This window comes from Saimiri boliviensis, chromosome 8, assembly GCF_048565385.1.
Source record: "Saimiri boliviensis isolate mSaiBol1 chromosome 8, mSaiBol1.pri, whole genome shotgun sequence".
Classification (NCBI taxonomy): Eukaryota; Metazoa; Chordata; class Mammalia; order Primates; family Cebidae; genus Saimiri; species Saimiri boliviensis.
In genome coordinates, this window is record NC_133456.1 from 63024855 (window position 1) to 63039541 (window position 14687).

Below are 14687 nucleotides of genomic sequence, written 5' to 3' on the forward strand. Positions count from 1 at the left end.
AATCTGGGTGGGTGGTAAACTGAGGAACTTGTTTGAAGTCTCGGAGGGTAGTGGCTTAGGCCGCCAAGACTTGAACTCACGAAGACCAGACTCAAGATTCTTAAGTGCTGTTTTCTCACATTACTCTGAGATGGAATATTAGGGCTACTTTTGTGTGTTCCTTTAAAATATGATCTACATACCAAAATGAGCATGCCGACACATTAAATGCTTAGTCAATTTATAGAATTCTTCCTGATTTTGAAATTAGAATCTTCAAATTCTGGGGTTTTTTGTTTTTTTTTTTTTGTTTTTTTTTTTTGAGACAGAGTCTCATTCACTCTGTCCCTCAGGCTGGAGCACAATGGCATGATGTCGGCTCACTGCAACCTCTGCCTCCCAGGTTCAAGGGATTCTCCTGCCTCAGCCTCCCAAGTAGCTGGGATTACCGACATGTGCCACCGCACCCAGCCTTTTTTTTTTTTTTTTTTTTTTTTTTTGAGACGGAGTTTCACTCTTGTTACCCAGGCTGGAGTGCAATGGCACGATCTCGGCTCACCGCAACCTCCGCCTCCTGGGTTCAGGCAATTCTCCTGCCTCAGCCTCTTGAGTAGCTGGGATTACAGGCACGCGCCACCATGCCCAGCTAATTTTTTGTATTTTTTAGTAGAGATGGGGTTTCACCATGTTGACCAGGATGGTCTCGATCTCTCGACCTTGTGATCCACCCACCTCGGCCTCCCAAAGTGCTGGGATTACAGGCTTGAGCCACCGCGCCCGGCCTTTTTTTTTTTTTTTTTTAAACAGAGTTACTCTGTCACCCAGGCTGGAGTGCAGTGGCACAATCTCAGCTGACTGCAACCTTCACCTCCTTGGCTCAAGCAATTCTTGTGCCTCAGCCTCTTGAGTATCTGGGATTCCAGGCACATACCACCATGCCTGGCTTATTGTTGGATTTTTAGTAGAGATGGGGTTTTGCCATATTGGCCAGGCTGGTCTCAAACTCCTGACCTGAAGTGATCCACCTGCCTCAGCCTCTCAGGCACCATGTCTAACTTAGAATCTTCAAATTCTTAAAATGGATGTTAAGATAATCTTTATGAAATGGCACATGATCAGTATTTTTAATTTCATTTTATTGGTTCATAACATCCATTCCTCTAGTAGATGAAGAACAAAAGATAAATCCCGTAGCTAATTATGTAGGTTTCAGAATTACTCAAGTCTGAAATTCCTTTGTTACTTGTATCATAGAGTACCCATGTTCATCAATTTTAAATATTCGGGATCCCAGTGGCATGTTATACTAGTCTGCTTGGGCTGCCATAACAAAATACAAGACTCGTGGCTGAAACAACAGAAATTAATTTTCTTATGGTTCTGGAGGCTGAAAGTCTGAGATCAGGGTGTCAGCATGGTCAGGCTGTGGTGATGGAGCCTCTTCCTGGCTGACAAATGGCCACCTTCTCACTCTGTCCTCACATGGCAGAGAGAGACAGAAAAGAGGGGGAGAGAAAGAGGAGAGAGAAAAGAGAGGAGAGAGAGACAGAGAGACAGAGTGAGAGAGAGAGACAGAAAGAGAGAGAGAGAGAGACAGAAAGAGAGAGAGAGAGAGAGACCTCTCTGATGTTTCTTCTTATAAGGGCACTGATCTCATCTTGAGGACCCAACCCTTCTGACCTCAATTAAACCTAATTATCTCCCAAAGGCTCCTTTCCAGAAGCCATCACAATCACATTGTGGGTGAGGACTTCGACATGTAAATGCTGGGGACACAGACATTCAGTCCATCAGTGTTAAGGTGTTAGGATGACGTTAGGGCAGGGATCCAAGAAGATCCAAACCCTACCTTGGTTAAGCTACCCCTAAGTTTGGGGAACAATGGCAAAACAAGGCAAATAACACTACTACTAAGCATGGCTTTGAAGTCTCAAATCTCCAAGCAAAGCTCTGGAGAGCTAAGCAGTTCGCACAGGAGAACTTACTCACCTAAGATGGCTTGAATCATCCACAGCAGAGGTCAGCAAACCACAGCCTGTGAGCCAGGAGTGGCTTTTATGTTTCAAATGGTCGAAATATCAAAAGAAGGATATTTTGTAATATCTGAAAAATATAGGAAATTCAAACTTCTGTGTCCTGAAATCAAGTTTTATTAGGACACAACCACTCTCATTATTATTATTATTAATATTATTATTTTGAGACAGAGTCTCTCTCTGTCACACAGGCTGGAGTACAGTGGTGTGATCTTGGCTCACTGCAACCTCCACCTCCCAGGTTCAAGCAATCCTCCCACCTTAGCTTCCTGAGTAGCTGGGACTACAGAAGCCTGCCACCATGACTGGCTAATTTTTCTATTTTTATTTTTTTTTTATAAAGATGGGTTTCACTATTTGCCCTGGCTGGTCTTAAACTCCTGGGATCAAGCCATCTGCCTGTCTCAGCTTCCCAAAGTACTGGGATTACAGACATGAGCCACCACGCCCGGCCCATTCTCATTGTTTGTCTGTTATCAATGGCTGCTTTCATGCTACAACAGCAGATTTTAGGAGTTGAAACAGAGCCTGAAATATTTACTCTCTGGTCCTTTAGAGGAAAAAGGTTGTTGATTGCTGATTTACAAACAAAGCTAGCCAATGACTTGCACTGCCTAATCCCAAGAGAAATCGTAGCTAAAAGTATCATTTTAGGTGGGTCACAGTGGCTCACACCTGTGATCCCAGCACTTTGGGAGGCCAAGGTGGGAGGATCGCTTGAGTCCAGAAATTTAAGACCAACCTGCACAACAGAATGACACCTCATCTCTACAAATAATTTAAAAAAAAATTAGCCAGGCTTGGTGGTGCGTAGCTATAGTTGCAGCTACTCAGGAGGCTGAGGTGAGAAGATCATTTGAGCTCAGGAGGTTGAGACTGCAGTGAGCCAAGAGCATGCCACTGCACTGCAAGCTGGACAACACAGCAAGACCCCTATCTGCAAACTATGTATGTGTGTGTGTGTGTGTGTGTGTGTGTGTGTGTGTGTGTAGAGAGAGAGAGAGAGAGAGAGAGAGAGAGTTTTGTTTTCTTTTGTTTTGAAGATGGAGCCCCCCTCCCCCATTAACACTATAAGAAGTAGATCCAAAGACAGGGAGTATTTACATACCCCAAGGCTTGGTATGAGCTGGTTTAGAGATTGTCCACTTTAGGCTGCAGTGAGCCGAGATCACACCACTGCACTTCAGCCTGGGTAACAGAGCGAGACTTCATCTCATAAATAAATAAATAATAAATAAATTAGATTGTCCACTTCAAGCTTTCTAATGCCACACTGGATGTTTCAAGGAAAAACTAAGAGAGAAAAACAAGTGGCCTTATTGGGAGATGGAAGAAGTGAAAGCCATAGTAATTTGCTGTTTTTATTCCTTTGTAAGTTCAACCCTTATCAAATATAGTCCACGGTCCTATAACTGGGCTAAACTAGACCAAGATTTATCTTCTTTTAAGTCTCCACCTCTTGATTCACACTCATTCCTAAGTCAAAGAAGAAGGAAGGAATGGGCGCTAAGAGCGGAACCTTTCCAGAATTTAATATTAATCCACAAAGGTTGGCCGGCATTATCTGCCTATGAGACCACTTCGTTTCTGACCTGTTTTTGTTTTGTTTCCGTCCCTCCTCTCCCCTTTATGCTCACTCCTTGCACACAAAGGTGATTTTAAAGGATGTGGACTCACTTCTCTACGTGGACACCGATGTTCTCTTTCTGAGACCTGTTGATGACATCTGGAAGCTTCTGAGACTGTTTAATTCCACCCAGCTTGCAGCCATGGCCCCCGAGCATGAAATCCCCAAGATTGGCTGGTATAGCCGCTTTGCTAGGCATCCTTTCTATGGCTCTGCGGGAGTTAATTCAGGAGTCATGTTAATGAATTTAACTCGGATAAGAAGTACCCAGTTCAAGGTAAACCAGTGCTTTTAAATTCCTTGTTTAAAGACTGGGAGTTAGTCTTGTCAACAGTGACATTCCCAAAGTGTCAATGTGCTGATTTTGGAAACAGGTGACCTAGAACATAGGTGAGGTTAAAAGGAACCAAAGAAAAGTATTTAGAAAATTATGGAATATTTGTTTATTCAGGAAAAGCTCAGATGGCTATGGAATTTAAAGTTTCAACAGAGTTACCATTTAGGAATATTATGTTGCATTTCTGAATTCCATAATATTTGAACTCTTCATACCCAATGCTTCAGAGAGTGTAAAATTTCTTGGAATTACCCTAGGACTATATAAGTCCTTGACGATATTTATATAAGAATATTCATGATCGCCGGGCATGGTGGCTCAAGCCTGTAATCCCAGCACTTTGGGAGGGCGGATCACGAGGTTAAGAGATCGAGACCATCCTGGTCAACATAGCGAAACCCCGTCTTTACTAAAAATACAAAAAATTAGCTGGGCATGGTGGCGCGTGCCTGTAATCCCAGCTACTCAGGAGGCTGAGGCAGGAGAATTGCCTGAGCCCAGGAGGCGGAGGTTGCGGTGAGCCGAGATCGCGCCATTGCACTCCAGCCTGGGTAACAAGAGCGAAACTCCGTCGCAAAAAAAAAAAAAAAGAATATTCGTGATCTCATCTTTTGTCCTAGCAAAGAACTGGAAAGAACCTAAAAGAAAATCAGTGGAGAACTAGTCAAAAAATTATCCTCCTGGTCGGGGGCAGTGGCTCATCGCACTTTGGGAGGCCACGGCGGGCAGATCACTTGAGGCCAGGAGTTTGAGACCAGCCTGACCAACACGGCGAAACCCTGTCTCTCCTAAAAATATAACAATTAGCCAGGCATGATGCTGTACACCTGTAGTTCCAGCTACTCAGGAAGCTGAGGCAGGAGAATCATGTAAACCGGGGCAGCAGAGGTTGCAGTGAGCCAAGATCATGCCGCTGTACTCCAGCCTGGTGACAGAGATGCTGTCTCAAAAAAAAAAAAAAAAAAAAAAAAACCATCCTTCTATTCAAAAGAACAGGTTGATCTGTAAATGAGATAAAAAGATCTCTAAGAAATGTATTATATATGTGAGACAGATTCTTGCTCTATTACCAAGGCTGGAAAGCAATAGTGCAATCATAGCCTCCTGTAGCCTTGACCTCCTAGGCTCAAGTGATCCTCCTGTCTCAGCCTCCTGAGTAGCTGGGACTGCAGGCATGCATCATCACACCCAGCTGATTTTTTTATTTCAGTAGAGACACAGTATCACTATGTTGCCCAGGCTGGTCTCAAATTCCTGGGCTCAAATGATCTTCCTGCTATGGCCTCCTAAAGTGCAGGGATTATGAGCACAAGCCACCATATGTGGCCTCTAAGAAACATTAAATGAAAGAAAATTAAATGCAGCACATCATGTTACTGTGACTGTGATTATTTTTATGCCTTAGAAATTTCCAGAAGAATTAATGAGGCATGGTGGCATGTGCCTGTAGTCCCAGCTACTTGGGAAGCTGAGATTGGAGGATTGCTTGAGCCCAGGAGTTCCAGGCTGCATTAAGCCACTGCACTCCACCCTAAACAACAGAGCGAGACCCTGTCTCTAAAAAAGAAAAGAAAGAAAGAAAAAGAAATGTCCAGAAGAATACCTAAGAGACCTTTAATTGTTAATTGTGAATACTTCTGGTGAAAGTGGGAATGGGATATGGAAGAATATTTTTATTTTAAAAAATAAAATAAAGTAGCACCTAAAGTCCCAGCTACTTGGAAGGCTGAGGCAGGAAAATTGCTTGAACCCAGGAGGCAGCGGTTGCAGTGAGCCAAGATCGTGCCTCTGTACTCCAGCCTGGCAACAGAGCGAGACTCCATCATTAAAAAAAAGAAAAAGAAAGAGGTTAAATTTCAGGCCAGACGTGGTTGCTCACGCCTGTGATCCCAGTATTTGGGAAGCTGAGGCAGGTAGATCACTTGAGGCCAGGAGTTTGAGAACAGCCTGGCCAATGTGCGGAAACCCTGTCTCTACTAAAAATTATTTAAAAATTAGCCAGGCATGATGGTGTACCCCTGTATCCTCAGCCACTTGGGAGGCTGAGGCACCAGCCTTCAATCAAGTGATTCTTCACTTGAACCTGGGAGGTGGAGATTGCAGGAAACCGAGATTGTGCCACTGCACTCGAGCCTGGGTGACAGAGCGAGACTCTGTCTCAAAAAAAAAAAAAAAAAAAAAAAACTAGAGGGAAGAGAAGGAAAAAAGGAAGGGTTCAATTCTAGGCATGGTTTTCTGAGTGGAAGCCATAGGTTTAACTATCAGTTCCCAGTGCATCTAGTATCTGTGTGTATAGCTGACAAAAGAAATGCAATCAACAGCCCTAATTTTGCTTTGTTCTGTGCCCTGAGGATAGCAGGACCCCTCCTCTATTTGTTTTCTTCCTCTAAAGGGAAGAAAACCAGTCCCTTTACTTTGTTTCTCAGTGGACAATATGTATTTGCTTTGCTTCAGCTGTTCTGATGGTTTTCTCTTTTCCAGAACAGCATGATTCCAACAGGCCTTGCTTGGGAGGACATGTTATACCCCCTGTACCAGAAGTACAAGAATGCCATCACGTGGGGAGACCAGGATTTATTAAATATTATTTTTTATTTCAATCCAGGTAGGTTATCTTTGGAGTATGCCTTTTGTGTAGGAGTATACCCAGCATGCCCCACAGAGCACATTCCGTGCCCGGGTTGCTATTGACTAGGCTTGAATAGTGCACAGAGAAGCCTGTGTTCCCCTGCAACATTTGGCCTTTCATCTGCACCCCCTGGGTATTTGATGCAGGCAGGGCCTTGCACTACTGACACAGAAGGCCAAATGTTGAAACCTCCAACGCTGGACTCCATTTTTAGAGAAAATCTTTTAGATTTTGCTATACCGTTCTTCTAAGAAGTATAGTCAAAATTGGTGTGAGGCAGAACACTACATGGAAATATTATAATCTAGGCACGAGACCCTCTGTAGCCTAAACAATTGCTAGATTGAAGGAAATTGATTCTCAGGGTCCTTAGAGTTAAGGGACATATTTAGGGTCAAAAGATCCTAGAAAAAGAACTCAAATACCCAATTCCCTTTTGCTTCTCATCTGGGGCAAAAGATATTCTTCTTGTATTGTTAAGTGGATGATTTGGTAGGGTAGAGGGAGAAAGGGGGACGAAAATTTCTGGTCTGTGTGTTTCTTTTTTCCTCTTCCTTGTTAAAACTTTATTCTTATTAAAAATTAAAACTGGGCCGAGCGTGGTGGCTCAAGCACTTTGGAGGCCAACGCGGGTGGATCACCTGAGGTCAGGAGCTCAAGACCAGCCTGACCAACATGGTGAAACCTCGTCTTTAAAAAATAATAATAATAAAAATAATAAAAAAAAAATTAAAACTGCTGGGTACAGTGTCTCATGCCTATAATCCCAGCACTTTAGGAGGCCGAGGCGGGTGGATCACATGAGGTCTGGAGTTCGAGACCAGCCTGGCCAACATGGTGAAACCCAGTCTCTAGTAAAAATACAAAAAAATTAGCTGGGCATGGTGGCAGGCACCTGTAATCCCAGCTACTAGGAGGCTGAGGCAGGAGAATCCCTTGAACCCAGGAGGCAGAGGTTGCAGTCAGCCAAAATCATGCCACTGCACTCCAGCCTGGATGACAAGTGAGACTCTGTCTCAAAACAAACAAAAAAAATTATAACTATGTTTTCTTCTTGAGAAAGATCTTTGGACAAAAAAAAAGCAATTCTTACCCTACCCTTTCCGGGCCTTTCCTTTGCATTTAAAAATCCTAAAGTAGAGATTCTTGTTCAGAAAGACTTTGCCTGTGTTTGTATGTCACCCATGAGACACATCCTATGTACCTTTTTAAAAAAACAAAATTCTAGAATAAAACCCAATTTCATATGACTTTGGATCAAAAAGGATCAAATCCTGGAAAAGAAAAAAAAAAATCAGGTTGATACAGAGTTTCTTGGAAAGATTCCCGGTACTAATTCAGTAGAGAAAGGGGAATGTCTTAGCTGTTCATTTGTGGCTTTTTTTTTTTTTTTTTTTTTTGAGACAGACTCTGTTGCCCAGGCTGGAGTGCAGTGGCATGATCTTGGCTCACTGCAATCTCTGCCTCCTAATTCAAGAAATTCTCCTGCCTCAGCCTCCCAAGTAGCTGAGATTGTAGGAGCGTGCCACCGTGCCTGGCAGATTTTTATATTTTTAGTAGTGATGGGTTTCCCTGTGTTGGCCAGGCTGGTCTCGAACTCCTGACCTCAGGAGGTCTGCCCACTTCCTCTTCTCAAAGTGCTGGGATTGTAGATGTGAGCCACTGTACCCTGGTTTTTTTTTCTTTTTAAATGAGATGAAGTCTCACTCTGTCTCCCAGGCTGGTGTGCAGTGGTATGATTATGGCTTACTGCAGCTTAAACCTCCTGGGCTCAGCCTTCCAAGTAGCTGGGACTATAGGTGTACATCACCACACCCGGTTATTATTTTTTTTTTTTCTGCAGGGAGAGGGAGTCTTGCTCTGTCACCAAGGCTGGAGCGCAGTGGCATGATCTCAGCTCACTGCAACCCCTGCCTTCCAGGTTCAAGCGATTCTCCTGCCTCAGTCTCCCGAGTAGCTGGGATTACAGGCACCCACCACCATGCCTGACTAATTTTTTTTTTTTTTACTTTTTTTTTTTTTTTAGGCGGAGTTTCACTCTTGTTACCCAGGCTGGAGTGCAATGGCGCGATCTCGGCTCACTTCAACCTCCGCCTCCTGGGTTCAGGCAATTCTCCTGCCTCAGCCTCCTGAGCAGCCGGGATTACAGGCACGCGCCACCATGCCCAGCTAATTTTTTGTATTTTTAGTAGAGACGGGGTTTCACCATGTTGACCAGGATGGTCTCGATCTCTTGACCTCGTGATCCACCTGCCTCGGCCTCCCAAAGTGCTGGGATTACAGGCTTGAGCCACCGCGCCCGGCCTTTTTTTTTTTTTTTTTTTTGAGACGGAGTTTCGCTCTTGTTACCCAGGCTGGAGTGCAATGGTGCGATCTCAGCTCACTGCAACCTCTGCCTCCTGGGTTCAGGCAATTCTCCTGCCTCAGCCTTCTGAGTAGCTGGGATTACAGACACGCACCACCATGCCCAGCTAATTTTTTGTATTTTTAGTAGAGACGGGGTTTTGCCATGTTGACCAGGATGGTCTCGATCTCTTGACTTCATGATCCACTCGCCTCGGCCTCCCAAAGTGCTGGGATTACAGGCTTGAGCCACCGCGCCCGGCCTCTGACTAATTTTTATATTTTTAGTAGAGACAGGGTTTTGCCGTGTTGGTCAGGCTGGTCTTGAACTCCTGACCTCATGTGATCCACCTGCCTTGGCCTCCCAAAGTCCTGCGATTACAGGTGTGAGCCACTGCACCCAGCCAAATTTTTAAATTTTTTGTAGAGATTGGGGGCAGTGTAACTATGTTGCCCAGGGTCATCTGCAACTCCTGAGCTCAAGCAATCCTCCTACCTTGGCCTCCCAAAGTGCTAGGATTTCAGGCATGAGCCACTAGGTCCAGCCTCTTAGGGCATGCTTTAATCCATTTCACTGTAACAGTAAGTCTGCATCTCTTCCTTTTTCTTCATAGGTAGGTTTCATCTCTCTCCATCTCTCTCTCTCTCTCTCTCTCTCTCTCTCTCTCTCTCTCTCTCTCTCTCTCTCTTTCTTGAGATGGAATCTTGCTCTGTCGCCCAGACTGGAGTGCAGTGGCACAATCTCAGCTTACTGCAACCTCTGCCTCCTGGGTTCAAGTGATTCTCTTGCCTCAGCCTCTTGAGTAGCTGGGTTACAGGTGCACCTGCCACCACACACGGCTAATTTTTGTATTTTTAGTAGAGACGGGGTTTCACCATGTTGGCTAGGCTGGTCTTGAACTCCTGACCTCAAGTGATCCATCAGCCTCAGCCTCCCAAAGTGGTGCTAGGATTACAGGCATGAGCCACCATGCCCGGCTTTTTTTTTTTTTTTTTTTTTTGAAACAGTCTCTCTCTGTCACCCAGGCTGGAGTACAGTGGCAGGATCTTGGCTCACTGCAGATTCTTCTGCCTCAGCCTCCTGAATAGCTGGGATTACAGGCACCTGCCACCACACCCACCTAATTTTTGTAATTTTTGTATTACAGGCCTCTGCCACCATTACCGGCTAATTTTTTGATCTGCCCAGTGGATCACTTGAGGGAATACAGGCATGAGCCACCACACTCGGCCCTTTTCTTTAAATATTGTGTTTCCACTTTGTCGTGTGACTGAAACAATATGGACAGAGAGACTTACATCAGTCTCTCAGTTTGGATTCCTAGACTGAGGAATCCAAAAGATTCACACAGTTGCCTCCCCAGATCCTCTTAGCCTGTTGCTGATTATTTGAGGACGTGCGTGATTAGAGAGTAAATAATACCCAAAGGCAGTTGTAAACAGCTTTGCAATTAAACAGGAGTCCCTTGTCTTTAATTGGGGCTGAAACCAGAGGAGATTAATTGCTTCTACACTCTCCATCTGAGATACATTGAGTAAAATAGGATATTGGAAAATAATTGTGACGTTGTTCTAAATTTTGGTTCTGTACAATGTCAAGTAAATAACCAAGTTTTCTGGTTTTAGATGAGTGATTATTAGGTGGACTTTCTGATTATTCTTTGTACAGCCTGTATTTGATCTTCCTGTTTCCCACTTTACCCAGGTACTTGATTAAACATGGGATCTTTGAACTGAGATCCAACAAATAACCATCACATTGTAAGGTTTCTCTTCATGTATGTTGATTGCCGAGTACTTCCCACAAACCAGAACAAACTATATTTGAAAAAAGATTTGTCACCTTTATCCCTGGAAAGGAAAGAGGGAGACAGTATTGGCCACGGCACAGCAGATAAACATGTTTATTGTTACGGTTCTTCAGGTTGCCACGGTTGAAGCAATGCACATAAAACCTGTAACATATATCAGGAATGTTGTCATTATTATAGTCTCTTATAACTGATAACACCGCTTTTTAAAATGTGTTTAAAAGTCATTAGCTAGAAAGTGTTTTAAAACTCTTGCTGTAATTAGTAAATACCTGTGGGTATATAATTGCAGTGCTGGGTAATAGACTGACTCGAGAAGAGACAGCTGAAACCCTTGGGGGCATGCAGGTATCTCATCCCACAGGACATTTCCTGGCAGGTGAGCCAAGGCAGCTTCATCAAGGGGTGGAAAACTGAGTTCACACCTTTACAGGTGAGTCTGAGTCAAGAGCAGAGTTCTATGGAAGGGGTAAATCTGACAGGACCCAAAAGGGAATTCTATATAGAAAGATGTGTTTAGATGAATGCACTCAGATTTCAGGGAACACAATTCCACTCAAGCCAGCTAAGTGACGGCAGATATTATAAGAGGCCAGGGGCAGTCTCATGACCACACAAGTCAGGTCAAGCCAGGCTTCATGAGAACTGGCCTTGGGAAGTTGCCAAGGACCAAAGAAGTTTCTTCCTCTCTCAGAGGCCTCATGGTTTCTGTTATCTTTGCTTCTCTCCATGCCAGTCTGATTCTACTCTGCCTCTCAGACCACATTCTCTGTTTGCATGTGGCCCAGCCTGATTGTCAAGCCCAAGTCAATACATCTTCACAAGTCCACAACCAATGATGATAGATCTCCTGTGTTTTTTTTTTTAAATTTTTTTCTCACCTCCCCCCACCCCTCCTGTGTTTCTTAATTCTAATTCTTGACAAAGAAAGAGACTGGCCCAGCCCAGCTGCAACTGAATTCTCTAATTTGGGGACCACCCTTGATCAGGCTCTAGAGAGGCAAAGACCTGTGGCATTTTCCTCTCTCAAACATGACCACATTTGTCTACTCCTTCTTCAAGGGCAATTTCTAAAAAACTGGGATGTGGATAGTGAAGAAAATGAAACCAGCCAAATACAGATGACAAGACAGGGCATCCAGCTAGAGTAGAGGCAGTAAAATTCTCCCTGAAGGGAGAGAGAAGAGCTGAGGTGCCCATGGAGTACAGTAGATTGTGAGTTGAGTGTGTGATACTAGGGAAGCGGGAGGAGTTCATGGGGACCTCAGGGAGCAGGACTCACTCACATGGACAAGTCTCTTCAGTGGGCCCAGGAGTGCCTTATTCTCTTCCTGCCTGGGGTCACTGGAGCCCTGGCCTTGAGCATGCAACCACATTGTATATATTCACTGCACCAAAGGACCCAGCAACACACAGTCATGAGTGCTACATTGTGGGGTTGACAGGCCCAATTATATGATATTGGTATTGGTCTGGGAAACTGGTAACAAATCACTATTTCAGGAGTCTGGGAAGTTCATGAGCCCTGATGTAAAACACAAGAGAAAAGGACAAAAATTGTACAGTCTGTGTGAGAAGGGGTCGTGTCAACTTTATGTCTTTCACAGTGCAAGGCTCAGTGCTTTAAATGGAGTTGGTGTTCAGAAGTGTTTGGTTGAATGAATGGAATTAAGAGAAGGGAGTGAAGGGGCAAAGTGTTAATAAATGGAAGAGAAAGAGCCATAGCAAGGAACATGACCAATCTAAACTCATGAAGGCAGAAACTGGCCTTTTCTGTTATTTGCTTTGTCCACAGTGCACACAGCAGACACTCAACAAATATTCATTGATTCAACCAATCAATGTATTTACAAAAACAGGCTCAAGCAGTTCATTCAACTGGAAGCTTTAGAAGGTGCTCAAACAGCACAATGTAAATGCTCAGGTGGGCATCATTAATGAATGATGTGACGCATTGGGTGACAAAAGGAAGCAGTTGGACTGTAGCCAGGCACAGTTCAAAAGCACTTTTAGATGTTTTCCTTTTTTTAGCCCTCACATCCAACCTCTGCATTAAATTGAAGAAAGGTCACACAGCTCACAGAAGAGTTGTGATTCAAATCTGGATAGGGTGACTTGAGGATGGCCACTACTCCGTCCCACTTAGGGACTATGTATGTGCAAATGTTCAGGTAAATCCAAGTAAGGGAATGTCATGGTAAAATGGAGTTCTCCTGAGAAAAGAGAATATCACAGTGTGTGCTGAGCAATCAGGAATTTGATAAAGGGTGCCTAAATGTCACTGGCCTGTAAAAGACGGAACCATGGAAACATACACAGCCTGCCAGATGGGATGTGCGACAATCACTTCATTCTTTGCTTTCCGTCTTGAAGCTTACTGTAAGTAATCACTAAGCAATAATTTTTTCCATGAGACAGGAATGCCATCAACCCAATGAACAAGCACATCTTGAAGTTACTTTTCCAATGGTGTGGCGTTACTGATTTGTAGTAATCCTCTCTTGCGCTGTTTCACAGGGCCTTTCTCATGATCAGCAACACACGTTTGCAGAGAGCTTTGATCTAAACTCCTCTGACCCCAACCTCAAAAAGCATCAAGCTGTGGAGCCAGGAAGCTAGAGGGTCATGAATATATTGCTAATTGTATAATTCTGGTCGCCAAGAGGAAATTTTCTGAATCCAATAGGATTAGGGCACAGTTTCTCGACACCAGCACTATTGCTATAGTGGGGGACTGTCCTGTTCATTAGAGGATGTTCAGAGCAGCCACTAGATGCCAGCAGCAGCCTCCCCCATGTATAACAGCCAACAGTGTCTCCCTCCAAATATTGACAAATGGCCCTGGGGTAGAGGAGCGGGGAGGGGGCAAAATCGCCCCTGGTTGAGAACCACTTGTTTAGAGATACAAACACACCTGTGTCCATCATCACTATGTGCCCCTGCAATTCTTGATCTCAGAATTTTGACAAATGGGGCAAAATTTTGATCTGTGAGTAAAAAGTCACACTCCTGTACCTTGAAATTATGTGCTGTGTACAGTTAGCGAAAACAGTTTTATCACCTGAGAACTGGCACATAATGTCTTTTTATTTTCACCACCAGAGTGTCTCTATATATTCCCCTGCCAGTGGAACTACCGTCCCGATCACTGCATGTATGGAAGCAACTGCAGAGAGGCTGAGCATGAAGGTGTCTCTATTCTGCATGGAAACCGAGGTGTCTACCATGATGATAAGCAACCAACATTCAAAGCACTCTATGAAGCAATACGAGATGTAAGTGTGTTCTTGCTGCTGTTAGCAGATGTGCTTATCCGCACAAAGCAATACTGGCACTTTCGTCACCTGTCCCTTTGAAGGCCAAATATTCCCAAAACATAGAGTTATACCAGTTATTCCCAACCTCAGTCACTCTCTTTCACTATATCCACTTGCCACCTTGTACCATATCGTATCTACTTTACTTATTTCCACATATACCATTCATTATCTTTTACTTAAGTAAATTTACTTTAGGAGGAAATTTCTGTGTTTTTTTGTCTTTTGGTCACCCAGGCTGGAGTGCAGTGATGGGATCTTGGCTCACTGCAACCTCCACTTCCCGGGTTCAAGCGATTCTCCTACCTCAGCCTCCCAAGTACCTGGGATTACAGGGACATGCCACTATGCCTGGCGAATTTTTGTTTTTTTAGTAGAGACAGGGTTTCACCACGTTGGCCAGGCTGGTCTCAAACTCCTGATCTCAACTGATTCACCTGCCTCAGCCTTCTAAAGTGTTGAGATTATAGGTGTGAGCCACCTACTTTAGAAGGAAATTTCATGTCACAAAGACAACTCTTACGCCTTTTGCCATAGTGGAAGGTAACACGTTAAGATAAAGATTAGACAATAAAGAGAAATTGGTATCATTCAGTTCCAGCTAAATA

General features: G+C 44.0%; 1 protein-coding gene across 1 annotated transcript in view; it reads left to right on the plus strand.

The window, feature by feature from the left end:
* GXYLT2 (glucoside xylosyltransferase 2) overlaps positions 1-14687 on the plus strand; it is a 93596-nt gene that overhangs the window by 69582 nt on the left and 9327 nt on the right. Inside the window, exons 4-6 of the mRNA XM_003939454.4 lie at positions 3668-3919; positions 6461-6584; positions 13865-14037. Coding sequence (XP_003939503.2) covers positions 3668-3919; positions 6461-6584; positions 13865-14037 — 549 coding nt within the window. The remainder of the gene's footprint in view (positions 1-3667; positions 3920-6460; positions 6585-13864; positions 14038-14687) is intronic.